At 37.4% G+C, this 17,563-nt stretch overlaps 1 protein-coding gene across 1 annotated transcript in view; it reads right to left on the reverse strand.

Annotated features, from left to right (window-relative positions):
* Nucleotides 1–17,563, reverse strand: part of CTDSPL (CTD (carboxy-terminal domain, RNA polymerase II, polypeptide A) small phosphatase-like) — a 30,914-nt gene that overhangs the window by 4,309 nt on the left and 9,042 nt on the right. Inside the window, exons 3-5 of the mRNA XM_009708249.1 lie at nucleotides 15,564–15,617; nucleotides 12,212–12,313; nucleotides 7,136–7,192 (exon numbers count right to left, since the gene is read on the reverse strand). Of these exons, the coding sequence (XP_009706551.1) occupies nucleotides 7,136–7,192; nucleotides 12,212–12,313; nucleotides 15,564–15,617 (213 nt within the window). The remainder of the gene's footprint in view (nucleotides 1–7,135; nucleotides 7,193–12,211; nucleotides 12,314–15,563; nucleotides 15,618–17,563) is intronic.

The following is a 17,563-nucleotide window of genomic DNA, read 5'->3' on the forward strand; positions in this document are numbered from 1 at the left end:
CGTGCAATCCTAACACTTGAAGAAACAAAAGTCTACATGGAAGCAGTTCAAATGAAACACTGGAAGAAAAAAGTTTACAAGATAAAAGTAGGCATCTGATAATGAGAAATTTGAATGCCATGGGCTGCCAAGATCCATGCTGATTATGCAACTGCAAATATTGTGCATCATCTGGAGTGATGCTTCTTGAAAAATCTCATTAAAGGCAAAGAGAGACAGTAGGGCTTCTCAAGAAGCGAAGATTCAGATCTCTCAACCGAAACCATTTTGGTGCTAGTGTCTTCAGTCCTGAAGAGCTTTACAGAAGGAATAAATCTGATGAAACCTCCATGATGACAGGAATCGCACAATAGGGAACTGTTTTCTTCCTGTTGCTAATTCCTTCATTTTTTAAATTCCAGCTGCTAAGTACTGTATGTCACTATGGATAGTTATGAGTCATCCAGCTCTGTAGCGAGCTTTCACTAAAAATCTTCATAGCACTATGCAGAATGTCTAGCAAATGCCACTTTCAAAATTCAGTGGCAAAGCCTACAAAGTCTTCTACTGTGACCTTGCCATAAAGATGGTAAATACTCAGGATCTCTCTCCTCTTGAGCAGCTTGGTTTCAGCGCTATATTGCCTTTTGGCACTGACAACCATAGAGGCAAGCCTAGCTGCCTACTGTCAACAACCTGATTAATAGATATTAAAGCCTCCTTGCCTCTCTTTTCAGAGCAAGGAAGATGATTTGCGGTCATAGAAAATACCAAGATAAGATAACTGCTGCTCAGAAAGCGTAGAAGTAGTTCACACACTATACTGAGACGGTGCAGAGGGGAGTCTGCTTGAAAAATATTTATCTGTCTTGTTTACACTTAGATTAAAAGTTTGAGAGAAAACACTGGCGGCATATTATCTTCTTTGTTTGGCAAATAATCCTTAATACCGGAAATTTCAAGTGAAGTCTGGCATATAACTGAATTCAGAAAGAACTGCAAGACTGATGCAATTTCAGGAATTTCTTTCTTTGATATACAGAACTAGATTAATTGTATGTATTTTACTAGATTCATATTAATAAAGAGGTGAAAAACACAAGGCACCCAGAGAAAAAGCCTGAAGGAGAAAAATATGGAAATGCCAGTTTGAACTGAAGTGCAACCATTAAAGCCTTTAGCAAAAGAAGAAAAGAAGTTGCATAATAGGAACTTGAAATTGAAAACCTAAATCTGAAAGCAAAGTTTTATTAAAAGCGTATGTGATGAAGCTGTACCTTAATGACCAAAGCAGAAATGTTAATTAATTTTCCACTTTACTTTAGCTCACAGCATGAAAACATGGATCTGCTTTAAGTTATTTCTAGGAAGTTTAACTAAACTATTTCTGGCCTCTCAAATTCAAGCAATACAATTCAAATTTTGATACAGGTAACAATTTATAACCCAGGTTATTTTTTTATCTTTTTGAACCATCACAGCAACACTTAACCGATCAATTAAATAAATGTGACATTTCATGAAGTAAAGACAGTTAACAGATGTAGGTCAAAACCACTATTTCAATGTAACTACAGAAAAGTTGCTTCACGCTTTCCATGTAACTACAGCAAAGTTGCTTGTATTTCACTAGGTATAAACCAAGTAATTTCCTCTCCTGTAACAATACAATTAATTTTTCACTTAAATCTTACTACACAAAGTTATTCTGTAATATTTTCTTTCCAAATTATATCTTCAAATTTTTAAAGACACAGGTAGAAAGACAGTTGTAGTCCCTCTGTGTTACTCCTTAAGTCTACAGTTCATAAGTAGTTCTTAATTCTTTAGCCTCAAATTACATTCCTACACTTATTTTTGAGGACACAAAAGGGACACTCCAAAGTCTTAAAGCCATTCTTGGATAATTAGCACTGGAATCTAGCATTAGTTTCCCTTTCAAAACTTAGTGTTTTCAGCCAGAGCACAAGTAGTCTCCTCTTCACTCTCCGTCCCTATCTATGCCAGTGTTGGTGAAGTATTTCCACTTGGAATGTAATTACAAACTCCAAGCCAAGGATATGAACTTTGCTGCTTGCAACATCTCCTCCATAAAGAGAGCATACAGTAAATCAACCCAGTAGCTACAGACTGAGAGCTCCTTAATCACAGGCTTGCAGACATGAGTGGGCTTATAAAAGCAAGTATTTGCAATATGCTCTCTTTTGGCAATTGGTAGGTCTCCTAATATTGCAACTAGTCAGTACTAGCTGTAAGTACAAAGCATTTTAAGTTGTATCGTCTCCCTTCTGCAGTTTAGCTATCCTGACACAGCACAAAGCACCCTCAACCTCCTCTACTTGAGTTTCTCTTGCTCTTTGCCTTAAATCTGACCTACTGGGCTCTGGCCAACAGATTCGCTTCTTATGTTAAATGCCTCGTTAATAATAAATGTCATCTCTGAGGATGAAGTCTCACCCAATTTTTCCCTTAATGCTCTCCCTCTCTAAAAAGCTCCAATTCCTTCACCCCTTCAGGTTTGGTGGGGGTTTTTTTTGTTTGTTTGTTTTTTTAACACAACTCTTTTTTTTGCAGAACAACATATCTTACTACTCTGGATAGTTATTCTCCTTGAAGTTTTTTTTGAGAAGTCCTACTTAGATCTTGGAAGCAACTGCCAGTGTACTGGTATCCTGGGCTACAAAATCTCTTTGGTTTACTTCACATAAAAAGCTTTCTTCAGCTGACAGCGCAGCTCTTTTCTCCTCTTCCTCCTCATTTGGAATTTTTTCCCCCTTACTTTGTTAGTGGCTGGACTTGAATCTCAATGCCGCATGGTTATTTGTGGCTTGGCATTTTCCTCTGTTGCCTGATGTCTTCAGTTTAAGTCTCTAGACTAACTGGCTCCTGGCATTTTTCTGAGATTTATATACTGTCTTCAGGGCATTAAAAAAAAAAAAAACAACAACCTTCAGTTTTGCTGTATTTTATGCTCACTAATTTCTTCCTTATCACAGTAAGAATTTACAGAAATACAGCCTTTTTTTTAAAATTTAAAACGAACCCTACTCTTAAAATGTTAAGGCACAAATCAGGCACTAGGCATGTTTTCACAGGATTCTGTACTTACAACTGCCAATGGCAGAACACAAGTAATTATCTTTAATTATTTCAAGCATTTGGTATTTCCACATACATTTTCTGTATCTCAAAGCAGTCTTAACCTAAGAATACTCAGTATTTGTAAACCAAAAGAGAAACCCAGCTCTATTTTAATCAATTAAATAGAACACAAAGTATTGCTTTTCAAAACCAACTTTACAATAACAAAATCTTCAAGTGATGACAAAGAAATCCGTCCATCACAACTCAAGCTCCTGTAATCTCCTGTTTTGTGGGCTGGGTCCATCTTCTCAACAGCGAGCAGAAAATAACGTGCGTCCTTGAGCCTTGTCTTTCTGGTTCACACAGTTGTGGTTGCCTCCCAGTGCAAGTAACCAAGAATAGGCCAGCTAGAATGGATACAGCCTATCCTGGATTACTTGAACCAGGCCACAGCCTTCTGTAGGAAAATCAACGAATTTTGTCCTTTCTATAAAGGAAGTTTATTATTCAAACAGCATTTTCCTCCTACCGATAAAAAACATTACATTCAAAGTATACATGCCAAACATTTCTTTAGCTTTCAAAAATGAAAAGTAAGCAATTGTTAACTGAATTAAAAAAAAAAAACCAAAAAACCACCAACAAAAAAACAAACACTCAAAAACTAGTTTTACTCACTTAAACAAATTACATTCAAGAATGAAATTCCAAGTAACACCAAATCAAACTATTCCTAGCCACCCTCTTTACACTTTCACACCGACAGCAAAGCACAAAGGCATTGCAAGTCAATTTGGATAAAAGACAAAGGACCACCATACCCTAAAAATCTTCACTCTCTGGGAATTAAAGCTATATTTAATGCACAGTTTCTAATCTGTGGGTTGTGATTGCTCTGCACTTGTTAAATGGGAAGCACGCTCCAAAAGAGAGGACGTGTTCTTGCAGAAGTTACGTCAAGGGTACCAAACAGGTCGAACATCTTTTCTCCAGCCACTACTTTCACCCTCAATAAACTTCCTTTAAAGCACACTCTCAGTTGCAACACATTTCGCTGGACTTCTCCCAGTTTCTCACTTTCAATTTGGTAGGGCAGGGGACCAGCTCTGATTTCCTTTTATTCAGAGAACCAGAGAGAAATGAGAGAACTGGCCAGAAGAGTGTCAGCTTGCATTAGAACTGCCCTTTTGTATCTGTGCCATCATTTCCAACACAAAGCGTGGGATTCATCTCCTGTAACTTTAGTTGCTCTGTAGATGGGTAGACGGGCACAGTCTCTGCAGGCATCTAAAGACCCATAACAGAAGGAAAGACAGGTACCTCCACACGAGTTATCTCCTTGGAAAATAAAATGACAAATCCTTTCTAAAAGCAAAGTAAATTAAGCTAGAGAAAGAAAGATGGGAGAGGGACAAGGAGTGTCCCTCTAAAGCTATTTTTTTAATCTCGGGAAGCTGGTTTACCCAAGCACCCTTTAAGATGATTTGAGTTGCCCTCCCTCTAGAAGAACAAAAGTCTCTCTGACCTTTGGATTAAAATGACATAAGGGAAAATAAACTTCCTAAACTAAAGACAGCCTTTTTTGAATAACTCTGTCGCACAACAAAAAATTACAACATTTGCCAGGAACAAAACTTCTCAGATATGTCAGTCTCAAAACTCTTTCAAGCATACAGCAATTGAATTTGCCACAGCTTCTATTTTTGATATATGAGCTCTGAAGAACCTTGTATAATTTCAAATTTCTTTCTGAATGGGCACTTTCTGAAATGGTGTTCTCTGTTTGTTTTCCATAGGGTTCTGTCTCAAGGCAGAGTTCAAGTACAACAATACTCTGTCAGACAATCTCTTGCTTGATAAGATACCAGGCTTACTGGTAAAGAGGGTAGGGTTACGCACTACGGACAGTATGGTCTACATCATTTCACATATCCTGTGATATTTTAAACAGGTGGAAGTATTAATCCCAATCATTAATCTTTGAGTATATAAACTGCTTAATAAAACGGACAAGCATTATACAGATGACAAATTCTGACAGATAATAAAAATTGTTGATATCGGTTCATTTATGATCTAAGCAAATAAAAAATTACAGGTTTGAAGTGGGAACATCAGAATGCACATCAGACTAAGCTAGAATGTCTGCTTTTGCCCTTTAGATTATCACAGTTAAAAAAAGATTGCTGGATGACAGTATATTACTTTGCCTGCAGAGGTGTTACAAACACAGGAATCCAAGAGTTCGCCTATTCTGCATACCATATAAATGATCTTCATTTCAAGGATCACAAATTCCTTACAATTAACTTCATTTCTGCCACCCAGATGCGAGTGACCTATTTACCTATTTTAGAGATTAAGAACTTGAAATACAAAAGGATTAAGGAATTTCCTCCCATTCACATTTAGGGCATGCACAAATCCACTCCCTTTGAACAGTTCACCCCCCCTCCCCAATATGCAGTCATCTCAAGTGCCTAACTGCATTACATTTGGTGAAGAATCTGAAAGTTTGCAGCAGGGAATGGAAAAGCAACAGGCTTTTGAAGTGCTTGACTGTAAAGTCCAAATAGTCTTCTATTGGGTTTTGTTTCAAAATGTAAACATATAATCTTGACAAGCGATGTGATTGAAATCCTAAGCCATTCAAAATTGTTAGGCAACCTATTTTATTCCCTTTCAAAAGCACAGAAAGTTTTAGGAGAGAAAATGTCTGCATTACAGCACTGAACACAACTAAAACCGACACCAAATGAGGACCGACATTGTCACAATACAAACACTATCACCATACAAACATCCCAAAATATCACTTACATGTTTTAAGCATTCAGCTCAGGTGAACATCATAAGTTTAAGTACCCTAGATATTGAATTTTTCTACATAAAACAGGCACAATGTAAAAACTGTCAAAGCAACTGTCACTTTAAAACACATTTCAGTCCACTGACTGATATTTAGTAATTATTTTAAGACTGACAATTACATGGATGGTTTACATAACAGAGTCTCGAACAAAACTATGAACTAACTTTATGATCTATCAATTGTTCCAAGATCAAAATATGAACCTATTTGTTCAAGTAAAAATAACTCATATAAAAGACAACATTTCAAAAATTAAGTATTTAAAAATCTCAATAAATCACATCCAAGGAAGATCTGCAACTCAGGAATTCCATTATCTTTAACCTACAACAACCAATAGACGATGTTTCAAACAATTTGCAAGATTTGTATATCAGGAAGGCTCAGCTTCATATTAACCAGTATAACTCGTCTCCAGCAAGAACTTTAATGTCTGTCTGAAGAGGAAAATTTATGACATTGTAATTTACTTCATTCAACGTTTTCAGAAACGACTACTGATTAAAGACACCAACCTAAGACACATGAAGCAGACTGATTTTCAAATGATGGGTGTTTTGCATTTACTGAGAACCATTTCACAGAGTCTTAAGTGAAGTTCTTAAAGAGTAAGTCATAAAAATTAGTCTCTCATCATTTTGCCTGGACTTTTTAAAGATGCTGAAGTGTATAAAAAGTCCTATCAGAGGAACTTAAATTACTTATGGGAAGGGGACAGAACTTAAACACAGATTGCCACAAAAACTGAAGCAGTATCTCTTCTTGCTTAATACTTTTATAATGCTTTGTCCATATGAACTACCACCGGACATTAAAGCCAACTTATGTCCTGTTTGTCTGTGGAGGGAATGAGAAATGCAGTATTCAAGTAGTTTTTTCTGGGCCTAGCAATGTTTGAAAACCCATCCTTAGATCCTCTTTGAAAACATTTTAAAATTGACAGAGAGTCAAGTATTGAAGTCCTGAGAGAGAGATTCTGGAGAACTGAAAAAGTTAAAATCGAGACTTAATAGCTAGAAACTACATTCCTGATCAAACAGGGAGGTCTGTCTGGATGATACATTCCAGAGTACACAGCTTTTGTATTTTGCAAAAGGACAAGTTATTGAATGTAAAGCAGCACATGGAGAAAGTTAACGCTCTGGAACACTGAGGACAGTTCCACTACTGGAATAATGCTAAAGGAACAACAGCACTTACCTGATGTATGGTTCCATCAATTTCAACAGGAACGATGAAATCAGCATTGCTAATTGGCTAGAAAGAATGACAAAGAAATAAATCAGTATTAAAAATAAGATCATTAGAGGGAATATTTCAGGGGCGTAAAAGAGTACTTACTTCTCAGGAATGAATTAATAAGCATTATTGACTATACAGATCCACTCTGTGTGTGCACCCTTTACATACACAAGTCAGAAGACTTACACAGCTGTATTCACCAGATACCGCGCTTCCCTCCTCTGTTTTTAAGCTTCATACAATGTAATACGCTTTATGGCTTGAATAACCTCCACTACTACTGAGTGTGTTTACCAGGAAAAATACCTATTTGGATAACTCTTTCATCAAGCTTGTGTGGATGATGACAAAGAAATTCAGCTATGTGCTTCACATATTCTACTCCAGGTCGTCAATTAGTCATTAATTAAAAATAAAGGCAGTGGTAAAAGTAATACCTAGTGGTTATATCTGAATCAGGAGCTGCAACAAGACTGAAGTTGTATAGTTAAATGATTCTCAAGATGTGATACCTCAAGAACATGCTATACCAATCAAATTAATCATGTACAACTGCATTTTAATTCAAAAGGGAAGAGCAGGCACACTCTGTCCAAGTCCTTGAATCCATTTTTATAGCCTGTTGAACACAACTTGTTTCTTAAGCCCTACTGTGAAAAACTGTTGGTCAAGTAAAATTACTTTGGAAAGCAGAGAAGTGTCCTTGTAGACAGTTGATGAGTACATAGTCTAATCTTGGATAGACATTAGTGGTACTTGGGGAACACGTCGCTAACAATGTTTACTAGTTCAAATGGACATTAAACTTGGCAGAATCCTTTGGTACAGCTCATGCATTACGTCCGTGATAAAAAAAATCATGCAAACACACCCGGCTGAAGTTTGTAACTCATTCCATGATATATAGCTTGGAAATGGCTGACACATAGAGTGCCAAATATAGTTTTAACACAACTGATTAAGAAACAATGTGCTTCATGGATAATAGCCTAAAACGAAGGCTGGGAGTAGTCCGGCTGGTAACTGGTATGGCATTACTAAGCTCAGGCTGGAAAACATCTTCACTCAGCCCTATTAGACTTGTACAGACTTTCCCACCTGGTTTTCTGGGTCAGGCAATAGATTGATCTCAAGTACCACCAAGGAGGTGCCCCTGAAGAATCTGTGAGCCTAGAAAGAGCCTTCAAACTCATTCGGATGGGGCAAGGGGGTGCCAAGAAAGCAGAGAAGCAGCCAAGGTAAAAGAGAAGCAGATCAGAAACCGGTGAGTCTAAACAGGTGCTCTGTGAAAAATGGTAGGAAAAAAAATAATCCTGTGGTATTAATCTGATAGCACCACTTTGATCCCATTCCCTGGAAAAATGAGATTCCAATTCCACTATCAAACGACCTTTCTGTGAGGAGAGCAAACTGACCGTAAGAATTTATACAGAGTGCAACATCCTCTCTGAGTAGCGAAGAAATAAGGAAGATGGTTTGATCGGACGTTTGCAAGTGCCGTGTCAGAGGGCAAATGAGAAGCGACACTGAATCTACTCGTCCTGACCAACCAGTGTTGGCAACCAAAACTCCAGAGCAGCTGATGATGGAAAACTCCATCCTGTTGATGACCGCCGTGCTAGTATGATCTAAAGAATTCCTCAAATACCTGCAGATACAACCTAGATTTTTTTTTTTACCTGACATCAAGCATTTTCCAAGATACATCACCTTTCTGTTTCCGAAAAAGACAGAGAGGAGGTTCCCATCTGTTACCTGCATGAAGCCCCTCAGAGAAGATACTCCGCAGCATCTCTAATAGCCACAGAACAGATATACGAAAATGTTCTGAAGCTTCACCTTAAAAGAAACCCAAATGAACTGTCAATAAGACTCAGCCACCACTTTTCAAGTGGATGCCAGCTCTGTGCATGCTTTGAAGAGACTTGCACGCACTTGAAAAATTTATATATGCATGACTCCCTTAAGCAAGATAAATATTCTGTAGCAGCAGAAAAAGAATAGGTCACTGCAAGTTGCTAAGGTTTTGAAGCCCACTGATAAAACTACAGCTATTACTAAACTTTCTTAACAGGAGCAACGTCAACCAGGTGTCAGAGAAAACACGCTGTTTAGACAACTTAATTTTTTGCTAACAAATAAAACCCTTAGACTTTGTAACACTAACCAAACTGCTCCTAACTGCATATTCTCTCCCCTCACTTATATTTCAGGTACTACGTAGCTTTCTTGTTGGCATAAACGATAAGGAAGAGAGCATGGACCGGGGTTCTGTGCTTCATCAAAATGTGAAGACAGGAGAAAAGTCTGCAACAGTTTGCTGGATAAAGGTTTCTGGGGTTGCACATGTGAAGTATGTACATACCTCGAACGGGAACCACAGAGACAGAGCATGAAAGAAGACAATGTATTTCCACTGAAAATCTTTACTTCAGTTAGAACTCTTTCTACATACTAAGAAGCTTCAGAGTTTTAAATGTTCTTGAAGTGTTTCACAGCCAGTTTGGAATATGATTACATTCCAGACTTGCATGTGGTTTAATTCATTTTATACAAAACCATGTTTACAACTCCTTGATTTAATAATTTATGATTTTTGCTTCTATTATTGTTTTATGATGGGAACGATAACTATAATGTCTATCTATTCCTTTTTTACTCTTGCCAAAGCACCCCAAACTTTATTCCTTTAATATGCACTTAACATGAAAGACTAGTACCTCCTTAAAGCTTCACAAATATGCAGGGGCTTAAAAAGACAAGAATTACCCTCCTTCAGATGTTGCTGCTTTCATAAAAGTGCACTTTAAATACTCTGCCTCTCTGGTCATGTTAAAAAAAAAAGTTATCTGCATTTGAAATATGAAGCCTACTTCATAACAGAATTATCAATTCAAAAGTGTCATGTGTTTTAAATAAAGCCTTCTGTACTAAAAATCACAAACCTATGTATGCTTTTACAGTTTTTAAGTGGGGACCTGCCTGGGTAGCACAGATATGTTCTAGTGGAAAAAAAAACCAAACAAGTAAAAGAAACTGCAAGAGTAACTCAATTATTCTGGCTGAGCAGTGTGCATATAGGTGTTAAAACCCCTGCTCTTCTGGAAATCCATCGTTATTTTTCATGACCACAACAGCCTTACCTCAGCTGAAGTTCTTCCCTTTATGAAACAAAATCCAAACACCACCACTGGACCATGCCAGTCACGAAACAGCTAAAGTTGTTTCCTCCAACACTTGGTTTCCCCCTACATACTCCCATCACAGGGCTTCACATTAAGATAACGCCATTGCAGCCATGAGACTCTAACACTGTAGAAACTCCAACATTTGCCTACCACTACTGACTTCACACAAATGAGGACCAGTTTTCTTTTCCTAACACAAACCAGTATTCAGTGTTCAAGACTAAGTAAAATAATCGTTTGATTTTTCTTAAGAATCTATTTAACATCATTTAAATACCCATAAATATAATTTGAATAAATGGGATGATTAAAATGAGCCCACTAAGAAAACACTCTGCAATAAAGGCAAACCTCAATCCTACAAGAAAGGATTTACACTATGTCAACCATTAAACACATATTTCTTTAAAATGGTTAAAAGAAAATTAATTACCACCTAAATTGAATTTCATTTTGTTTCAAAAACAAGAAAAATCAGAGTACAAAGTTACCCACAGCATTCAGAAAGCAAACTTTTATTTTTACATTTCAGATAACACTAAGCCAATACTTCTTAATTATTTTTATGTAAATTTAGACTTTTAAATTCAGCTTTCCCTTGCTATTTTTGACTCTTGTTTAATTAGGAAGGCATGGTCCCTCCCTTCCCAATCCAGTTGTGTTTCTAATCTCCCTGAAAAATTCTCAAGTCCAAGTTCAGTCTGGTTATAGAAGACAAGGATCTGGCACTGAGGTTAAGAGGTTCCTGTATGCCACCACAAATTGTTATAGACCATTAGGCACAACAAAGACAGAGAAGAATCTTAGTTTCAGTTTGAGGTACAGGAATATTTGTTCTAGTATCTCCATATAAGGTCTTCTTTAAGTCAACAAAAACAGGCTGTTGCAAAATTCTAACCACAATATGAATTATGGTTTGCATATTTAAATGCTGGCAACTAAATATTGCAGGATTAAAATGTTGAGTTTATGCTAGCAGTGCAAAATGGAGTGCAATCAAAACTAGAAAACTATGAAGTTGGTAGTAACTCTAGCTTGCTAGTAGTAAGGAAACGTACTATTGATTCTTATAAATTCTCCAATCAAAGTATGAAACTTAGCAGATGCTTTCTCATGTCTGACATTTGCTAATCAGAAATGCTACTAGCACTTTAAGCCAATTTAGGTTATTCGTACTTCTGAGTTCTCCTATTCTAACTTTAGCCCTACTTAAACAATAGAAAAATACCACTACTTCCACCACATGCTGAAATCTGAAGGGTTATAACAGTTGCTTCTAGAAGATGACTGACTCATCAGCAACAGCTAAATGCTATTTGTTTTCCTGCTGTGAAAGCTAAATACTTAAAAACACTTACTGCGATTGGGACAGCAGTCTGACATGGAAAGTAATCTTCTCCAGCAACAGAGCACAGCAATCACTGGTGCCCCAAATCTACTGGTTTAAGGTAGATCTACCTTAAAGCTGTACTGAGTTTCTGTTCTCCTAGACTAACCATGACATCATTTAAACATCAAAAACAAAACCGTATTTTCAGAGTAACAAGTTTTGTACCTGTTAAAATACAGGTCCTTGTTGGAATAGTGACCATTTAAAGCCATGAAGTCAGTAACTATCCCAGGCATTCAGTCAGTGTGACTTTGTCAGAATCAAAAAAAAATGGCACTGTCTGCGTTACTCCCCTTACAGCTAAATTCGGATGAATAATCATAGGAGTAACAATAAGAACTACCAGGCATCCTGGGAGAGCCTGTAAGACTAGTTAATGTGTTAAGAGGCTTAACAGTTCCTACAACATTCACTGACAGATTCAAGTTGCAAGAGATCGCTTTTGAATTTACTTACCTTAAATGAACTGTGCACTAAAGTTTCATCTAAATCAATGACCACACACTTCTTCCCATAGTCTGATGCTGTCAGTTCTGGCAGGAGGTATTTAGCTGGTGGCTAAAAAGGAAAAGAAAAGAGGAAGACGACAAAAAGAAGTAAAACCTCTATTGAAGGGGCACTCTTCTGCCAACATTACTATTCTAGTAATTACTGGGCACTGAAATTCATGACTCAAAGTTGAATGTTTTTCTGGGCTCATCGCAAGTACGTGTATGGAAATTAATGGCTCATGCAATACCCATACACAGACTTTTTAAAATTTTTTTTTCAAATGAGAGACTTCTTTAGAACGATATCCAAAGTACTAGAAATTAAAATGGTAAAACACCACCACTAGCTAAAAAAAGAACAAAGAAAAATAGGACATTTGATACTATGATATCTTTTTCCAGTGACCCTCTTCCTAATGCCTCGGTTTTGGTTGCTGCTGTTATCCTACTCCCAGTCAACGTCATTTCCAGCCATATCACACTGATGGACATTTACACAAATCATTATTTCTGTTCGCCACGAAAGATGCTAAAGTGGAGAAAACAATCCTGAAGGAAGACAGCATTACTAATTTCATCTTCCAGGACATGTCTCCACTCTCATTTTTACCACTAGTGAGGGTGCTGACCAAGAGCTTTCATGTGGATTACGCTCCCGATCAAGGTATTAAAATTGCAGTAAAGACCCTAAAACTAGGCTCTTCTACAGTACGCTGCCCTTAGTAAAAAATGGTATCAAATACGTGAATTGACAATTTTTCAGGAAGCAATGAAGACAGTCACATAGTCTTCCCATTGCTCATTCCCCACTTTAACATCAAATTTGCAATACAGTTACATTACTTTAGACTTCGGTACTGATTATTTCCTGAAATAACAGAAATGGGAGAGAACCCTTCTATTTGGAACTGAAACACTGCCGCCACTCACTTAAAGAGGTTTTTTTTTTTTGATGAAGGAAAAGGACTAGCTTTGCAGAAAAGTATCAATAGGCAGAAGCTCAAGACTGAAAGGAAATTAAATTAATTAAGAACTGGATACAGAACTCTAACTTCATTCTTTTGCTATCTTTTTATCTGTTCAGACAATGATGCTCTGGTAAGGATGCATCCATCATATTTTTGGTTCTTTTCAATAGCCTTTTGTAGAGGTGCCTTCAGAGATGTGAGGCCAGCCCTTTGCAGGCAGCGGGTGACAAACAGATGAGTCAGACACCCCCAAACACCCTACAGCGGCAAACACAGATCATTAACCACCGATTGCCTTCAGACTTCATCTTAAGCTGATAGATACTGGCCAATGATGCCTAGTAAGTTCCTGTTTACATGAAGTAACTAACAAATGAGATTCTGGACCTTTAAAGAAAAGTGTCTTTAGTTATCAGGGGATTTTTAGGAGTGCTCACTGAAGTTGATTTAGTTCCTTACAATTAACATCAACAACAGTTTCTTCAGCTACCAAAATGGAAGCTGCCTTGCTTACAAGCCATTTGTCTCAATGTGTTTTCTCTCAGCGCACATCTAACAATGACCTTCAAGAAAAAAAACACTTCTGCTTAATGCCTGTAAAGCGTCCATCACAGTAACCTAACCAGGCCGAAATTTATAGGACAGCCTTTCCAGGTTACAGACAGTCCCATGTATACATTACTTCAACAACTGCTTGAGCTCTACCTCTGCTTGTTTACAACTAGGACGAGATCTAAAGAAGTTTACTTTCTCACTTTTACTTCAAAATCTAAAAAGTATTTAGGCACCCACCTCAACTTTTCATAGAAAGAATGATCCAGACTTGCAACTTGAATAGACTAAAAGCTTACTCAAAGAAAAATCAAACCCATTTAAAGACAATAATCTTCAGAACTCGCGTTCTGATACTGATTTCTTGTCTTTGAAGAAAAGAAAAAAAGTAGGACCATCTCAAGAAACTTTCAGCGCACTGCTTTTTTTTTTTTAAAAAGAACAGTTCAGTTCATTTTTGTACTCTTAAGACTGTTAGTATTTAGTTTGCATTTTTGACTAAGTTAATCTGCACAAGCAGTTCAAAGTCAGCAATTTCTTCTGTTATGAGAATTCTTTTTCAAACTGAAAACATATATATATATATGGAAAATACATGGAAATAGATATTCTTTCATATAAAAATATGAGCACTGTCTTATCACAGATATCTTTGTTTAGTATCTGGAAACTAGTATGCCTGTCATTAAGAAAAGGACGGACTCACACCAAGGACTACAAAATGTGAGAACCTTCAACTCTGAGAACCCGAATTCCTTGACTGCATGGGTGAGAGACAGTCCATGCCCATCTTCTTCATCCACCTGCAGCTCTGCTTTCTCAAAAAGCAGCGGCTGCGAGAGGACCAAGCTTACCAGCAGTATCTACACAGAGATGCCGGTTACTGCTAGAGTTTCTCTCCCTTTTCAGTACTGCCTTAGCAGATAATGTGTAATTACTGATCTAACTTTATCTAACCAGACTGTATGTCAAGATTTTTCCTGGGGAAAGTCTCCTGCTAGGGCACACCAGTTTTCCTACAAGCTTTGGATTCTTGAATTCAATCTGATCCTGTTTTCAAAGACACCTGGTCAACAGTTCACACACTCGAAGATCAGAAGAAATAAATTTTCCATTTCAAACCTGTATCTCTGTGGCCCTCAACTTTGAAAACACATCTGCTGCCTGATAAGCTAACAGGGATAAGGAAACTATTCTGAAGCTGAAGGCACTACAAGCTGTGAGTCTGCTAAACATCTGGGGTAGGACTTTGGTGCAAGGATGACATTTTTGAGGCTTTAGGAACGTAAAGGATTTGTACGTAGGGTATCAGTGCATTTGTTTTGCTGTTCAAGCTTTCCGATCTCAAGCAATTTCCACGTGCCAAGAGCAGCAATGCTCTTAGGCAGAAACAAGCATTACTCAATATTGTATTTTAATTTCCTCACTAATGGAGACATATCCAAGAAGAGTTCTAATTATCAGATTTCCATCACAGTTAACAGTGAATAGTTGTGGATCTTCGATAATTTTTTTTTAAACATAGTAGCTTTAACGATATCTAAGACGATTAAGAGTATTTAATTGTGGCTCATATTTACAGCAACTCATATTTACTATGCAATACTCTCCGAAAGACTGCAGACTTCCACAGAACTCAGCAGAAAAATAACATGTGGTATCTCAGTACTTTAAGTCCTAGCTCGGTCTTCAATTCCAACAAGACATAAATTGTATACAAGTTAAAGCTTTTAAACTAGTCACTGTTTGGGATTTATGCATTCCAGCCAGGTCTCATGGCTGATCAGCTTAACAGACCTTGTAGTGAAACGACTGCTGCACTGCTTCAGTCCCGTGGAAATAGTATATTCCCTAAGAAAAAAACAAAAAAAAAAGGGGGTGGTGGTGGCAAGAAAACAGGACTTTTGGTTGAAGCATAAACAGCTGGTCAACACAAAACTTTCAGAAATTTACTGTATAAAACAATCATAACCTTTCTTCCCTGTAGGCCCATATTTCCCACAGAGACAAGTATCAGAATTAATAAGCCCTTCCTTTGTATACTGGAAATGTTGTCTAGCCTAAGTGCAGGACATTAATTTGCTGCTCATGTTCCGTTCAATTCACACTTTCGGTTGCACTCTACATAGCTAACAGCTTCTCCCAGCAGTTACGCATATAAATACTCTGATAGAAGATAAGTTATTCCCACTTTAAACACAGCTGCCAAAAGATGCTAGCTTCTGTTATGAAACAGGCAGTTCCCAAAATTTCTTCTAGAAAAAGTTGTAACAAGAAACTGTCTAAATGTAGGTGAGGACAAGTGAAAAAAACAGTATCTCGGTGCTAAGATTTAACTTCTGCAGGGATTCTGAGGACTAATTTTGGTACCATTCCTTAATACTGGGATTTTTAATTGAACAAAAGAAATGGATATTTCAACTCATTTAAGAAGGTGCATGAGTATGGCTTTGTAGTTCCATTTAACTTTTTGTTCAAAAGAATGAAAACAAGTGCTGAAGTTGCTATGGGTCTACTTTGATTTCTCTGCCATACTCCTTTCTAAACAAAGCTGAGAAAAAACCATGAAAGCATAGGCATCCTGAGCTACACTTAATATATTTTCAAGTCAGGTCTATCACAATGTGTCAGTTAGTACTTTTTTTCCTGATTTTGTGTGTGCTTATTTCAGCCCTAAAAATAAATAATTTTGTAACATTAGGAAAAAAAAATAATTACTCTGCTGTTTAATCTATGCCTTATCTGGAAACAGTTTCAGAATACGAGATACAAACACAATAAAGTATATCTTTAAAAAAACCAAAAAAATCACACTGTTTCTATTTTCTGAAGAACCTAACTTGAAGCTGGAATGTTTCTTGCTTAGCAGTTCTATCAATAACTAAGTGAAAATCAGTATTAATTCAAGTTTTAAATTAAATGCAATTAATACAGGAAAAATCTGATTAAGCAGACGATATACTTCACTGATTTGCAGATATGTACATAAAGCAACGGAAGTTTTCAAACAGGTGATCTCAGCAGACTGCCAGGTTTTAAACACACATGCTAAAGCTCCAGAAAACCTCCTATTTTGACTGGAGGCTTCAACTTGAAAGTTTAATGAGTGGGGAGCGGGCAGTGCTCTTTTCAGAGTCACTAAGGAATTCTCTAAACACTTGAAGTGATTACATTTGCAATGAGCCCTATAAAAAGTAAACGCCCAGCTTAATTGTGACCAAGCTCACCCTGTGTCTGGTCAGAAGGTTCTTCTGGTATGTACAATACATACAGTTCGAACAGCCGATTTCTCATCCATGACCCTATGCAGCAGAGCATCAAGAATTTCTGCCTTAATAGGTCTTAAACACGCCATTAAGAGTGGTCTCAGTGCGAACCTCTGGGCTCCAGCGCTCAGGACAAACAGCCCTGGTAAGACTGGCAAAGAGGATCGTTTTAATTTTAGGCATTTTTCTAATATAATGTTGCATCTTTGTTCCTACCACTTTCTCCATGCGCAGCTCACTTCTGTCTTTATTTAGACTATTACGTTCTAATGCTTGCTGGCTTCTGTTTGACAGCCAGAAGCACTCTGATACTCGGATAGTAAATGTCACACAACTGCCTATGGGCAATGGTTGCTTGACAACACCTGCATGTCCTGCTGGAAGAAGGCATCAGATGGCACCACAGAAGAGGAATGAGTGTGTTTAAAGTCACCTGCTCACTAAGAACTCTATGTCATGACTGCAAAGATAAGTTAATTCTACTGCCTTATTAAAATGCTGGGAATATAGGTCAGCAAAATTACAGTTGGC

Source organism: Cariama cristata, unplaced genomic scaffold (assembly GCF_000690535.1).
Source record: "Cariama cristata isolate BGI_N322 unplaced genomic scaffold, ASM69053v1 scaffold3119, whole genome shotgun sequence".
In the NCBI taxonomy this organism is placed as follows: domain Eukaryota; kingdom Metazoa; phylum Chordata; class Aves; order Cariamiformes; family Cariamidae; genus Cariama; species Cariama cristata.